This window comes from Sorghum bicolor, chromosome 7 (genome assembly GCF_000003195.3).
Source record: "Sorghum bicolor cultivar BTx623 chromosome 7, Sorghum_bicolor_NCBIv3, whole genome shotgun sequence".
Lineage (NCBI taxonomy): Eukaryota > Viridiplantae > Streptophyta > Magnoliopsida > Poales > Poaceae > Sorghum > Sorghum bicolor.
In genome coordinates, this window is record NC_012876.2 from 61,347,818 (window position 1) to 61,363,800 (window position 15,983).

At 41.0% G+C, this 15,983-nt stretch overlaps 1 protein-coding gene across 2 annotated transcripts; it reads right to left on the reverse strand.

Moving 5' to 3' along the window:
• On the reverse strand, positions 8,423-15,419 carry LOC8060550 (proline--tRNA ligase, cytoplasmic). Of its 2 annotated transcripts, none has more exons than XM_002445708.2 (12): positions 14,948-15,419; positions 14,770-14,852; positions 14,169-14,261; positions 13,776-13,892; positions 13,435-13,622; positions 12,677-12,743; positions 12,121-12,243; positions 11,848-12,000; positions 10,449-10,733; positions 9,312-9,530; positions 8,877-8,970; positions 8,423-8,770 (listed from the first exon to the last, which is right to left on the reverse strand). In XM_002445708.2, exons 1-12 carry the CDS (start codon positions 14,985-14,987, stop codon positions 8,706-8,708), a joined length of 1,527 nt encoding a protein of 508 aa, XP_002445753.1. In that variant the 5' UTR covers positions 14,988-15,419; the 3' UTR covers positions 8,423-8,705. The 2 variants fall into 2 exon arrangements, with proteins under 2 accessions (XP_002445753.1, XP_021320920.1); XM_021465245.1 differs by having other exon boundaries at positions 13,776-13,876; positions 14,948-15,418.

Below are 15,983 nucleotides of genomic sequence, written 5' to 3' on the forward strand. Positions count from 1 at the left end.
TCTTTTAAGCATCTCCAAAGGCTTTGGCAAATTGACTTGGCATTTCTTGCTATTTGCAAACTCCTATAACAAAATACAAAGGATAAAAATAGGTCATCTTCAAGGGAATTGGCATTTGGACTTGGCAAAGGATAAAAATAGAAGGTCTCTAGGCGCGCGCGCTTTCCTCGCGCATGACTTTGTTCGCGCGATCGGGTTTGCAAAGTCGTCCACAGCTTGGCATTTTTGCCAAGTTTGCTCCCTCATTTGCCAAGTTGTCTAAATTGCAAACTCCAAATGCAAAACCGTTGGATACCGCTTTTGGAGCTTTTTGGCAAATTACTCAAATGCAAACTTCAAATGCAAAACCCTTGGAGATGCTCTAAGGTTTTTTTTTTCTTAGAGTAACTCCAACGGATTGGTTATTTTAGCTGAACTGTTGGAGTTATTTTTATAGTTCTTGTGTCTAAGCTGGTTGAAAGATTATAGTACGTTTCTCTTCTCTCTCCCTTCCTTCTATTTCCGCCACATCAATATACAACAAGTTATTTATTATACTAGCAAATATTTCTTTGCGTTTCAACGGAAGAAAAAACATCAAATGTCCATAGAAAATGATGACATAATGTTACATATCTATTTATATTTATCTTTTTTATAAAATTTAAAGTCCATAATCTATTTTTGTGATAACCATGACATCTATGATATTAGATAGTTAATATTTACAATAATATATAGCTCAAAGTCATATTTATTTAATAATAATAATAATTAGTCAAACCTTATCTTACTCTAATATTACCTCTTAATATACCTTAGTATTATACTAAAACATGAGAAGTTTGTTGCTAGCTTTATTTTTTTATTTAGATTAGGATTCCTATAAAATATGATATATGAGTTAAATGTATGTAGATTATGAACATAACAACACATCGTGCAAAGATAGTGGAAGCATCCTCAAGCATAAGTTTAGATAAATTAGTTAATCAGTGAGATATACAGAAATGGTGCTAAAACTTTTACCAATCAAGCATCACATTAAATAGACTACCATAAATTTTTCATAATAATTGGATCAAGATAACTACAATTTCAATTTACACTAAAAAGCATAGGCAAGCATCTACAGCAAAAAAAATATACTAAATTTTGTGATATTTTCTGTTTACTACATAGATATGTGGAGCTGAACAAAATTTGTTTTGTAACTTTTAGATTTTTCTAAGAATTACTATGCATTTATCAATTTTTAACCGATCAAGTTTACACTAAAAAGCATAGGTAATCATCTCCAGTAAAAAAATATACTAAAACTTGTGATATTTTTTGTTTACTGCATGGATCTACATATGTGGAGCTGAACAAAATTTGTTTTGTAATTTTTAGATTTTTCTATGAATTACTACACATTTATCAATTTTTAACCAATTTAAAGAATAAAAAAATAAACTAATAGGACAAACATTTGCACCTAGGCCATATACTTTTCTTATATATATAGGAGATTTTGCACTAGGAGCCCTAGAAAAAACTTCTATTTGTTTCCTCTTCCACCAGTTTTAGATGGACTCTGATTTAAAGACAGCACAAACACTTTACACCTTATGTTCATATACTTTCTTTATTCTCAACATGCTCTAATATGTATAAGAGATTTTATATTGGAAACCTAAAAAAACTTCTATTGGTTTTCCTCTTTCATCAGTTCTGGACAGAAAAGTTTGATGGACTGAAATTTTTGTAATTCTATACCTATCTATAAAGAGCCAAAATTTCAGTCTGCCCTATAGATTTCTTCTGCCACCAGTCCGCCGGGCCTCGATTCGGAGTACGGACGCAACATAGACCGGAAAAAAATCTCCTCTTTCAAATCAGACACGAAATCACTTCCAAATCAGACACGAAATCAAATGCAGCCAATTCAATCAAAGTCTAAATCTAAATCAAATCTATACCTAATCTATACCTCTATACCTAATACTAGAGAGGCAAAATTTCAGCCCACAAATTTTGTTTGGATCAAATCTTCGTCTGCCCAGCCATCTCGATCCGAAATCGAATAGATCACGACCTGGGAACGGGTCGCCCGCGCCCAGAACTGACCGGTACCTACGCGACCTCGCCGAGAATCAATCTCACCTCTAGAACGGGCGCCGCCGCTGTGCGCCGTCGGTCGTGGTCCCATCCGACATTGGCTGGATTCCAACGCGCGCGGATGGAGCCGCTGGTAGAAAGCAGCATGGGCGACCTTGAGGAACCAAAAAGAAAGGAGATCCAGAGATGGCAGGGAGCGGGTCCACGCTGTTGCCGGAGCATGTCGCGGCTGCGCTGCTGAGGGGCATTGCGACGGGAGGCAGGCCAACACTGGTACGGGGACTGCAGCGTACCCGGCGGCGCCGGTGCGGTGCGGCGCAGCGGCGTCCTGCGGGCCACGTCGCGGCCGGCGGAGGGCGCATGCGGGGGCGTCATGCAGAGCTCCGGCGGGGCATCGCAGGCGGTGGAGGTTGTAGACAGAGAGAAGAAGGGCAGGCGAAGGATGCGAGGTGGCGATGCGACACACCTGCGCGTGCAGCGACGGCAGAGGAGACGGATGTGGTTTGAGCCTTTGATGGGTCCACAGAGGCTGGCTATGGTCGGCGGGGTCGCTTCTGGGTGTGGGCGTGGCAAGCATCCAGTCTATGCCGGCATCGATCGAACGACCAGGATCTATAGTGGGCATCAACAAAATGAGATCTATAATTCTCTCTCTCTATATATATATACATATATATATAACCAAATTACGTATGTATTCATACTTGTTTATCGGTTTGAGTATTTATATTAAGATACTCTAGGTCTTAACATGTGAAAAAATTTCAAAGGAATTTATATTTTTAACATATTACTAAAACGTCACTACTGTAGTATATATAATAAGTATAACCACATACTCTATGTATGCATGCATACTTAACATGTATAGTACCTTAGATGGTTTAGTATGATCATATACTTCGTCTACATACACTTCATCGGATCATATACGCCCTAAATCTAGAGATATACACATGGGAGTAACTACTACTGGGAGTAAAAAAAATTATTATATATATATATGATAATTTTGTGTGTATATATATATATAGGAGATAAATTCATTAAACCTAATTAATCTGCCATTAGTATATGTAGGTTACTATAGCAATTATGTCTAATCATAAACTAATTAAGCTTAAAAAATAGTCTTACAATTTACAGTAAAATTGTGCAATTAGTTTGAGGTGCACACGTAATATAGTCATCGTAAGATAAATTGTAGCTTTTAATGTTTATAGAAAGGGTAAAATATAAGTAAATATGTAATATTCTATCTTTATTTTCTATTAATATTTAATAATTTTTTCTCCCGTTGCAACGCACGGGCATTTTTGCTAGTATATATTAGGGAGGATAGACTTGCTCTCAAAAAGCCGATCCGGCCAGTGGCGTAGGAATACGGCTCGGATAAGGAGAAACGTACTCCCCTCAAAAGAGAAGGAAAACGTGATAAAAAAAAGCGATAAAAAAGGAAAACGTTTCCGATGCGGATCGTGTAGCTGGAGTTGGTAGCTAGAGGATTTTTTTTTTATTGAATACTTTCTCCAATTATACAACGTTTGATTTTTTTATCCTTAAATTTAAACATTCATCTTATTCAAAAAATATGTGTACACATAGTCAATCTAAGTTATTCTTGAAGAACTTTTATTAGTAAATCAAGCCACGACAAAAGAAGTGATAATTTGCACACAATTTTAAATAAAACGAGTGGTCAAATTTGATGTCCAAAAAATCAAATGTCTTATAATTTTGGATGGATTGAGTACCTCCTATGTCACTAAATACATAAATATATTTCTAAAGTTGTCTTAAGTTAATTTTTAAACTTTGATCAATTTTTTTAAAAAAAATAAAATTTATAACATCAAATTAGTATCATCACATATATCATAGAACATGTGTTTCATAATATGCTCATTTATGTCATCGATGCTATTACTCTTCCACGGATTAAAATAGTTTGACTTACACGGATTCTAGAAATTGATTTGTTTAGAGGAAGAGGGAGTTTTTTTTTGTGAGATCCAGTTACAAACGCACATGCTCACAAACACAAACACATACTTACCCCTATAAATTGAAATCCATATCTAAGATGGTATGATCGTATGATTTGGTGCTTTCTTCTAAAGATGGCTATTGCTTCCGTTCTATATTTTGTCAACTAAAACTACATTAGTATACTGTTTTATAGCATCAACATGTTTCCACTGTTTACCTACCATTTTTTTAACAGAGCATATCCCTCCTGGTGAGTAAACAAAAATGTGTATGTGTCCTTTTGCAGGGTGAGCTTTTCATTTGTATGACAATATAATCAAAGGTTCTGAATATTTGCAATATTTACTTTGTTTGAGGCCATCGACCATGAACTGGTTATGGTTAATATCTGCTGTCAAACTATTACTGATATTTTACTGTGTCAGCTTGGATGCTTAAGTTCAACCTTAAAATGTTTACATATTAGGCCTTCTTCTGAAATATATGAAGATTAAACTTCCTTTTGTTCTGATACGTTTCAGGGAAATAACTTAAACATCTATATTGCTATATTTGTTGAGCTTAGTGTTGTGAATTACTATTTTTGTAGTGTAGTGCCTTGATTATACTTCTCTTTAACTGAATCTAATTTCACAGGTTGTGGAGGATGGATATGATTTTTAACTTTATTTTTTATTTTTGCAAAACGTTAGCTTGTAACAATATTCTTAGCGCCAAACTGCTTTGGAGAGTTCAACAATGCTGATGCACTGATGAGCATTGATGGACGATAAGCTAAGAGCATCTTTAAGAGATGTTGTAAGGGCCTATTTGGTTCTCCTTGCTAAATTAGCTATTCTTGGATGACTAATGGAACTAAACTATTTTAGCTCTTTTTAGTCAATGTGTTTAAAACTTTAGCTACTAAAGTGACTAAAATTTAGCTAGCTAAAATTTAGTTGGTGGAACCAAACAGGGCCTAAATCTCTCAGCAAGATCCGATTTAGCGATTTTTGAGTTAAAAACATGTCCAACAGCTTCTCCACCAGCTACTCTAATTTATCCCGTCTTCCATCCCGCGATTTGCGCTCGGGAGAAAAGGCGAGCGCCACTTGCTTGCCATCCCAGCATGCAGCTTCTCTCCCGCACTCCTCCCGCGCGCCCATCAGCTGCGCGTGGCCCTCTCCTGCACTCCCAGCGCCCAGTGGACCGACTGTACGCACGCTGCAGCTACCAGAAGTCACACGAGCAGCAGCAAGCCATGGCCGAAAGCGCTTCTGAATATCGCGAGCACATGGCTGGATGGGTGAGAGGTGGGATGTGTGGGAGTGTGCACCTCTGGTTAAGCTGGGGCACCTCATGACCTGCAGCCTCCGAACAACATGAGGGTGCCGACTGCATGCGAGGTGGGATGCGCAAGCGTCGTCTGCACCTCCGGCCAAGCTGTGGCACGCCATGCCCGGAGCGCTCCGAATGGCTCGAGCACGCGGCCAACCGCGTCAGAGACAGGATGCGAGGGGCGCAGGCTTGGCCACGGAGAGCGCGTCGTCGTCGTCGTCATGGTGCGCCACCGTGACATGGGCCAGGCTGTCACCGTCAAGTCTCTACACCGCAGAAGCGGCACCGTCGGCATCCTGTCCGAGGCGGGGTGAAAGGTCCAAATGGCTAGAGGAGGGTGAATAGCCTATTTAAAAAATTCTACAAACTTCAACTAGACAAGTTGATTAGTAAAACAAAAGACGAAGCTATTCTAGCACTAGCATAACTAAGCTATGCCAGCCACCTACACAAGTCTAGCAAGAAAGCTAAACGCTAGTTACAACAAGAAAGCACAACTATAAGCTTGCTACACTCCTAAACAAGATAGCTAAGCTAAACAAGCTACACAACTAGCAAGGTATGCACAAAGGTAAAGGAGAGGGGAGTGATTGTTATACCGACGTTGTAGAGTAAAAATATATCCAATCAATCACGTGCACAATCACAAGAGAGACCTCGGCAAGAGATGACACAAGATTTTTTACCGAGGTTCACTTGCTTCCCGGCAAACTACTACTCGTTGTGGCGATACACTCACTTGATGGATCATGAGCTAATTGGCAATCCAAAGCCAAACCCTCAGCGGGTGCCGCACATCCACTCACAAGATGGGGATCCTCCAAGCCACGAGCAATCCACTAGAGTAGTCAATTGCGATCTCCCGCGGGGAAGGCTTAAGAACCCCTCACAAATCACTTGGTGAGGCTCGAAACAATCTCCAATCACGAGTTCAACACCACCGCTGCTCCAAGCCGTCTAGGGCGTCGGGAAACACCCAAGAGTAACAAGAAATCCGCAGCAAACTCAAGAATCAAGTGCCACTAAATGCAACTCTCAAGGCAATGCACTTGAATCTCACTCAATCTCACTAGGATGAGCAATCAAGCAAGGAGATGAGTGGAGGGAGTGTTCTCTAGCTCAATGTATGTTTCAAGTAATCAAATGTGCAAGAGAGAACCTCCCAAAGCCGGCCTCCAACTATTTATAAGCCCCTCAAAGAAACTAGTCGTTGGCTGTTTTCACTGGGCTGAAAACGGGGGCACCGGACGCTACTAAGTGACCACTGGACGCTCGACTCCCTGCGTCCGGTGCACTGGAGTTGGCCACGTGTCCGTCCTAAATCTCGCGTGTCAGATCCTAACGGTCACCTGCGGATCACCGGACGCTCTGCAGGTCCACACCGGACGCGTCCGGTGCACACCGGACTCATGCGCAGAGAGTTCCGCAAACTTGTGGGTCACCGGACGCTAAGCACCGGTAGCGTCCGGTGCTCACCGGACCCATGCGCAGAGAGGGTCGCAAAAACGCCCGCACACCGAACGCTAACCACCGGACGCTCTCAGAGAGCGTCCGGTGCTCCACCCTAGCAGGGTCAAGCACACCGGACTCTGACGCCAGCGTCCGGTGCCTCCGCACTCAGCGTCCGGTGAGTGTTTCTCAGTGAGAAAACACTCCCGTGAGTTCTTCAAATTTTCCACCGGCGCAATAGAAAAAATATACACTTATTTTTCTCAAAAGCGCCGAATCCCGCCCCGCCTCGCAAGCTCGGCGGGAGGGAGAGAGGAACCCAAACCCCTCTCAACCTTAGGAACTCCACCTCCTTTGCAAATGTGCTAACACCAACAAGTGTCCACCACTAAAGTGCATGTGTGTTAGCTTTTCACAAACATTTTCCCAAAGGAGTTAAGTTAGCACTTTACTAGATTCTAATGCATATGCTCAAGATGTAGACCTAGTAGCACTTGATTCGAGAGATAACCGTGATTTCCCCTCTTGATAGTCGGCTATCTATCCTAAACCCGGTCAATCACTTCTCTACTCATCTTAGACCGGCAAAAGTAAAACCCTATGTTTATACATTTGCCTTTATCACTTTGCTCCTCGTCTATCACCATGATCTTTACTTCATGCTTCATCCCTTTGTGATCATGTGGCCACCTTTCCATGCCACCATATACCTTCATCACATGTGTTGATATGCCTAACTCAAATCACTTAAACACGAGGCATTAGCAACTTGGTGTCATTAATTACCAAAACCAAACTTGGCCTTTGAGGGGTCACCCCTCGCCCATCGCATTCCGCACCGTCGCGTCGAGCACCACTGACTACTCCATCGTCATGGCAGGCATGTACCTACGCCTTTGGCTGCGCATGCCTGCCACGCCCGCCGCCACTCGCCACCGCCACAATCAACCACTGTGCATGCTCACGCTCGCTAGCAGCACTAGCTCTCACGGTCTGCGTTCCTTCTTGGCTGGCGAGTAGATGATGGCGGATAGGACATGCGATGAGCCAGGTTCGGTCGCTCCATGGCGGTGGCAAGATAGAGAGGCTGTTGTGGTGATTTAGTATTTGGAGACCTCTTTCTTTTTAGAGAGCCTCTAAATCTTGGTTTTTAGAGATTCATTTTATCTAGTCTTTTGGAGATGCTCTAACAACTGTTTTAGACAAACCCCAATGTATACTTCATGTAAAATACATAGCGGTCAACATAGACTATTGTTTTAGGTAATTTTAGATAAAAGTCATCTACTTTTCTTTTTAACTATATAAATTCATAAATAAAATGTATATTTACACAATTACATAACTATAAATACAGTAACAACGGTAGCAAGTTGAAGCACGGAGTGTTAGTGTTTTCATGGCTTGTCACTTACCTCTATGAGTAGAGGAGCTTTTCACGTATATACGTATTAGATCCCATTGCAACGCAAAGAAACATTTGCTAGTTACAAACCCAACGGGTGAAACAAGCTAAACAATGATTCCAGCGAAATGCAGGCGGGAATTTCATGATAAATTTGACTTTGCCCAGAGATAAAAGAGGTCGAATTAAATTCCGTGAGAATCATGTTTCGTAATCAGATATGAAGCGTTTTTTTTCCTACTTAATAGCAGCATTGCACGCCAGTAAACGAATGTAGATCTTCTCATTCATGCAACATCCAAACTCGAATAGCAATGTATGCTGGAATAAATGGCTTTTGCCAATGACAAGAGAACTGCAAGTCGATGTAAAACACAATGTAAATAGATTTTCAGATTTGTATCTGAAACTCCGAAGCTACATGATTCACTAGAACTGAATCCGAAAAGACTCCCAGCACAGGCAATCAGTAGCTGCGGCCCCAGAACGACCACTTCTTCGCTTGCTTTCCAGATGCAAAGCACAGGGTACCTGAATTAGGTTGTAGAAGAGAAGTCAGCATGACAATTTTAATGCAACAATCACAACAAGGGAAAAACCATAGGTAACTTGCATTCAGGCCCTCATAGAACCATACCTTCTGGAAGTTCTGGCTGCTCAAATGGAGTACACAATGTTTTTGCAGCTCCGAGTTCCCCTTTTGTCCGAGCTTTCACATCTTTCTCAACTTCCTGTATGGGGAAAAGAAATTTAGACAAGGCAGGCAGAAGTACAATAGAACTTGTAGGTACAAGGAACACCAAGAAAGGCTAGTTTATGGTAGATATTGACTGACAGACTTCCAATTGTCTCTCATCTGCAACATTTTTGAAATACTTATAATTTTGTGGTAAGCCAAGGACCAAAGGTGATGACAATGAAGCAAACTTTTAAGGAAGAGTTTCCCAATTATCTTTCATTTATCCCAAGCAAAAGTGTTGATAACTCTTATTTGTTAATTGTTGCCAAGGTTTCGAAAAACAAATTCAGGACAGGAGGCAAATCTGATAAAAAAAATGACAACTTCAAGTACCTCCTCATCACACCATGGAGCCAAGATCAACCTTTTGTTATTTAGAGCAGTTGTGAATTCATCCCAAGTTTTGATGACTTGAACACAGGCATCTCTCTTTTCTTGGGCTGTTTTGAACAGATTTTTTTGAATCTCATCCAGTAATACTTTAACCTCTTCAACCAAATTGGTCACAGGAATGTCAACCTTTGCACCGTTGTCCCGGCGGACAATGCGCACCTAAAAAGAACAGGATATAATTTCACACTGAATTTTTTCACATAGTCATGGGAGTTGAAGTGCACAAAAACATAGTAATTTGGACACTGCAGCAAATATAAAGAATCAGAACATTGTTGCCACTCAGCAGCATTTTTGCAGAGGCACACAGATTGGGCAATTAATAGCTGGAAGAAAAAAGTATCAATTGAAAAAGGTCAACTTTTGTATGTTTTGAGCAAATAATTATTTGTCAAATGGTATGCAAGCTTAATGACTATAAAAGTGGTAATAATGTGTTCATATTTCTCACATATTTTTTGATGTGATATTGATTTTGTATCAAATGATAGTAACACATTTTAAGAGAAATTTATGGTCAAGTTTTAGTTTTGAAGACTCTCAAATCCTTATACGCCTGTCCAAAATTGGTAATAGTATTAGACCAGAGGAAAAGTCATACAAAATAGATTTTGACAATTAAATTCTCTTATAATATAAAGTTGGCAGCTAAAAAATCAATATCATCTTAGAGGCACTTTTAATATAAATCTGTTGATGCAAGTTTTATGCTCTGAAATTCCATCCAATTTGACTAAATGTTAGTCGAAATTATAAAGTTTGACTTTTCCTCTGGTCAAATACAATTATCATTTATGAACGGAGGGAGTAGTATCAAAGAACTAATGGTAATACAAGCAAAAAGGCAATGATGAAATAAAACAAGGGAAGAGTAACCAGCCAACTAACAAGGTTTGCTTATCTTTAAAATGCCATGAAAAGTATTATACTCTTAACTAACTACAGATAATCCTAGTGAAAAGATTCCAAGAGTGATTCATGTGGCACATTCATTTATATAAAAAACAAGATCCAACAAAAAAAATGTGATCAAATTTAAACATGAATGGTGATCTGTGAGAAATCAGTAGTTAGTACCTGTTTGTTTGCCAGATCTTTTGGACCAATCTCAATTCTCAATGGAACACCTTTCATTTCCCAATGAGAATACTTCCAACCTGGAGAGTAATTTTCACGGGTGTCCTGATCCGCTCGAATCCCAGATTCATTGAGTGTGTAAACAGTTGATTCACAGGCTCCCTTTATGGCAGTTGTGTCAGCATCCTTATAAGGCACTGCAATCACAATTACCTGGATTGGTGCCACCTTTGGTGGTAATACTAAGCCTTTGTCATCACCATGTGTCATCACCATCACTCCAATCTGCAAGGGCGTAGGTTCTATATTACTATATATTACAGGCATAAACATAATTTGTGCAGAACACTATGCAACTGGAAATCCAAGGAGCAATAAAAATCATTATTTCAATGCAACATGTGTTGTTTTTTCAAATAAAAAAACAAACAAACTTGCATGCTATCACTAGAATTTCCTGTTTTTCTTTTTCCTTCAATGGGATCGAGATTTTTCTGTATTAGGTTGACTCTAGGAGGGAGAGAGGGAGGGAGATTGGGGAAGGAAAGGGAAGAGGCTCAGAAGGGAGAGCACCAGTCTGTCTTCTATCATATACTCCCTATTCCCCATCAACAGCAGTCATAACATGCCCACACCACCAAACCTAAATTCTCTATAGGTTAAGTGGTCTATTGCAACATTACACTTGCAATGACCTGCAAAGGGCTATAATGAGAAGCCGCTGTACATGTACCAAGGATAGACCAGCAACCACTGGTTTCTGGCTCCAAGCCCGGGACCATGAAACTTTTAGTGAACTGTTTTCAAAACTTGGTGCAAACAGAAGTTAGCTCCAATGATTTGATCTCGCAAACTGATGACATGGCATATTGGACATGTTCAAACTAAATTTTAAGTATACACTTGCTCAGTATATTATCAAAGAATAATTATTATTATCTACTTTCCATGGCTTCACTCAAGAATCATATCATCAAACAGCATTTTAGATCAAGTAAAGGTGGTACTAAAGACATATCAGATCTACTGGCACTAGTGTACGAGGCACCAGGATCAGGTGCAACTGAACATGACCTGAGCCATTAGTTTGTGCGTCTAAAGGCTGAGATTGGGTGCTTCGGTGAAATCTGTATATTGCTGTTCCCCTAATATTAAAATTGCTATGATGCCGTGCAAATGAATCTGTGATTTTGCATCCTATGGCGTGCAACTGCTTGACACTAAATGAACACTAGTGACTCCACATGATAACGGTCCATGGATGATGTTACAGTTCACTTTGTTTGCTAGATATCGACTACCTATGGACAAAAGTATAATGTGCAGCATACAAAATGGAAGCATCATTTCCATCCCCACATCAATTATCCATTTTCAATCAAAGGAGTCTGAGAATTACCGAACGGGTAGTGTAGGCCCAAGAGTTTTGCCAAACCATTTCCCTAACACCCTTCTCATTCTCAAAAGTGATATCAAACATCTTGGCGAAGTTTTGACCAAGACAATGTGAGGTTGCGCCTTGTATGCCACGACCAGTGTTTGGAATGAAGGCCTGGTAAAACATTATTTAGCAACAAGCATATTACAATAAAATACTGGAATTAATATTCTTTTTCATCAGGATAGTTACGGAAGTCGGAAAGGCTACAGTATTTTAGGAATGTATCAATACCTCAACACTGGTGGTATAAAGTCCACCTGCAAATTTTTCCATCTCACTTTTCCTCCCTTTGGACACTGGAACTGCTAAAAATTCTTCATATATTCTTCTGTACAGTTCCAATATTTGGAGAACCTGAGAATATCACCATGGATTAAAATAACTGACCATTCCCCATTCAAAAATGTTTATGCAATCAAAGTAGATTATTATTACAGTATTGAACTGTGCCATTGATACATCATAGAGGCTCAAATTGTTTTGTGCAGAACTACCTAGATAAATACATGAAACTTTAAATTACCCAAATGCGAAACAAGGGTACTAGTTTGCAATTGAATGTAATAAAAACTAAATTACTGCTATAAACAAAAGTCGCAATCTAACATACTACATTAGGTTAGTTGTGCTTCAGACTCTCAAGATCTTCAAACATTGAAAACTTAATTCTGGGGAAACGAACTCAATAGTCAGTGTCATACTTCGCAATGGACTCGCCAAAACCACCACAATAATAGTAGTCGACAACAGAACCATATCAAAACTGTGCAAAAATATGTACTTCTACCTCTTCATCTGCCTCTTCTTTAGTCGCAAAAGCAGTATGCCCTTCTTGCCACAGAAATTCACGGCTCCTGAAGAAAGTAGTTGCAGAATGTTTAGCAGGAAAAGAACTGGGTACAGCCATATGCACAGAAACAAAGGGCACATGAAATTTATTCCCTCGGTCAAAATTACAACGCCCACACATACATTTCGAAATTCAAACCTTGTAACTCTAGACCAACAACTAGGCTATCCAAAAATCAGTTTAGTGATACACAATCAGAGCCACTAGATTCATATTCCAATGTACATTTCTATGGTTACAATTTTGTAACTATAAGTTTGAGAAATTCAAGGTCCAAGTTCAATTTTGAAGACTGTAACAAGTGAAAAATAGATGTAGGCAGTTCTCAAACTTATAAGAAGGAAGAGGATCAGGTCAAGCGGTGGGTGTCGTGGATACTATACAAAAATAGCACATTGAACATTTTATATACTCAGGGCGACAATTTTGAGGACAAGTAGCCAATGCCTTTATTACCAATCTTTCCATTGGACCACTTATTCAAATGTTATGGAATAAATAGCAATGCCAAAATGCTATTTCATTATCTTATGACAAGATATGAAATATGGGAGCTCCTTGATTTTTCAAAATATTGAGAGCTGACAAGCAAGGCAACCATCTGGGCGTATTCTTATCACCAACCATTAACATGCAAGCAATGAACTATGAGAATTTGCTATTTAGACAGTACGGCAAGCCAACAAATGAGATACCTTATGAAAGGAGTAGGATTACTAAACTCCCATCTAACAACATTACACCATTGATTACACCTCAAGGGTAAGTCTCGGTGGCTTCTGATCCATTTGGAGAAGTATGGATACATGACAGTCTCACTTGTGGGGCGGATTGCAATAGGTGCTTCCAGTTCAGATTTCCCTGACTTAGTAACCCAAGCTACCTGCAAGAAGAATATATTACTTTCCTTTTTTTGCATATGTAACTGACCATGTGAAAATCTTATAGTTGGGCAGACTGACTTGAAGAATTGAACAAATATCCAATTTGTGAAAATCTGGAAATGGGGAAGTGAAGGAAAGATTAAAAGGCACACCTCTGGTGCAAAGCCCTCAATGTGGTCCTTTTCCTTCTGTAGAACATTCTCAGTAACAAACAAAGGGAAATAATATGGCTTGAGCTTGAGCTTTTTAATTTCTGCATCAAAGAATTCCTACCAAATTACAAAGCAGTTATCAAAATTACAGTAATGTCACTATGCTTCACAAATATGTATTGAAACAAACATAAAGGACCCTGATGTTAAACATAGCTTCCTACATAATTCAGGGTCAGAACGTCTATTATGGAGAAGCTGTGAAAAGTTCTACACCACTAAATCAGTCTCCAGATATAAGGGTGGCTATTCTTTAGCACTGAGATAGTTGCAATTCCAGAATTGACAACAAAGGACACTTGTGGTTTTTAGTCCGTATTGACAAAAACTTACTTTCAGTAGCTCCCAGATCTCCATCGCCCATGGCCTCAATATATAACAACCAGAGATGTCATAGTACTCGATCATTTCACTGTTAACAACAACCTGGAGGAACAAATAACAATGCTCTGAATTAGCGCCATTGAAACAACAAGATATAATTTCATACCAAAAAAAACGAGGACTATATTTCAAGGAATGATATTTTGCCCATGTGTCAAACAGCGCTATCAAAGGATAGCAGTATGAATATGGTAATTATTGGAATCACTTCACCTGAAACAATATATACAGCAAGCCAACCAATCCAGTTTTGCTTTTGCTGCAGACTAAGTAGTTTGGGCAATACGGTCTAGTATAGGCAACTATAGTCTAATGGTAACAGTGTCTGTTCACAAAGACCAAAACTCTAAGCTACCTAAACAGAAAACCCTCTTACACCAAACTCCAAACCTAGAATTTCATCCCTGCCGTAACTGCACATGGCACATCCCACCACAGCACCAACATCAATCAAAATCAAATTGAAACTAAATCAGATGGGATCTACCAACATGAATCAAATCGGAACTAGTTGCCCTACCACAACGAAACAAATTAACGCTTAACCAACCTCGGAGTACCACTCCCCGAAGTTGTCGTCCTTCTTATACGCCATCCCGAGCTTCGTCTCCTTCTTCACCTCCTTCTTCTTCCCTGCAAAATCCGCAAAACAAGCAAGTTCAGATGGAAACGAACGACCCAACGGTGACGGTGGAAGATGACGACGGGGAAGGAGGAGGTGTTCGAACCTCCGCCGCCCTTGGCTGCTCCGCCCTTGCTGGTCGACATGGCTCACGGATTCGGCTCTCGGTCCCGCAGCTGTGCAGCGGGGATCAGGGAGGATGAGGATGAGGTGGCGGCGCGAGCGAGGCGGGTGTCCGCTAGGGTTTTTGTGGCGGCAGCGGCGGCCGGCGGAAGGCAGAAGTGGGTTGGGTAGAGTAGCGGCCACTCCGAGTCAGAGGAAGCGCGCAAGTTGCCAATGGGACAGCACGGTGCACGGGCACGTTGGCTGTTTTGCTCGCGGGCGGGATCTGTGGGCCTGGTTCACGGGTGACGTCACAAGGTGGGTTCGGCCGGTGCTGGAGGATCGGAATGGTTGCAGAGCAGATGGAATGGAGCCGGTTTCGGGATGAGCTCGCTCCCGCAAATAGGACGGCGGCTCGGCGTTCTCCTCCTGGCACACAGCAGAGACGGCCGGAGACGCGACGGCGCGGGGCGAGGACGGCCGGAGAGCAGGCGCGTCGGCGCGGGGCGGAGCGGCGAGCTTGGCGGGAATTCGGGAGGCGGAGCAGGCGAGTGCTAGCGAGCCGGGTGCGGCGCCGCGGCCGCGGTAGCAGGCCGTGATGGCTCGCGAGCAGGGCGGCGCACTAGCGAAGAAAAGCGGCGGCGCACAGACAAGAACGAGGAAGTGTATCCAAATTGGATAATACCATTACAAATTTCATCGTTAGAAGTGTGTCATTATAATTTATTCTATCTTTAAAATATACCACTACTTATCTTTTTAATGTGTTCATCACAGTTTATGGATCAAATTGCCTTCATCTTCTTCCACGTTCCACCTCTTTGTCTCTTATATTTTGTACGAGCTGTTCACCGTTGGACATGGCCGCGTGTGTAATATCTAAGTGCAGTGTCGCACCTCCCTGTTCATCAGTCCTCGGCGTGTCGCCCTCGTGCTGCTCAGCTCGTTAGCCCCGCCACTATGGCCGCACATGTGCACCGATCCTGCACCAGGGGCGAAGCTAAGGCCTTTAGTAAACTCAAAACTTTACAAGATTTCTC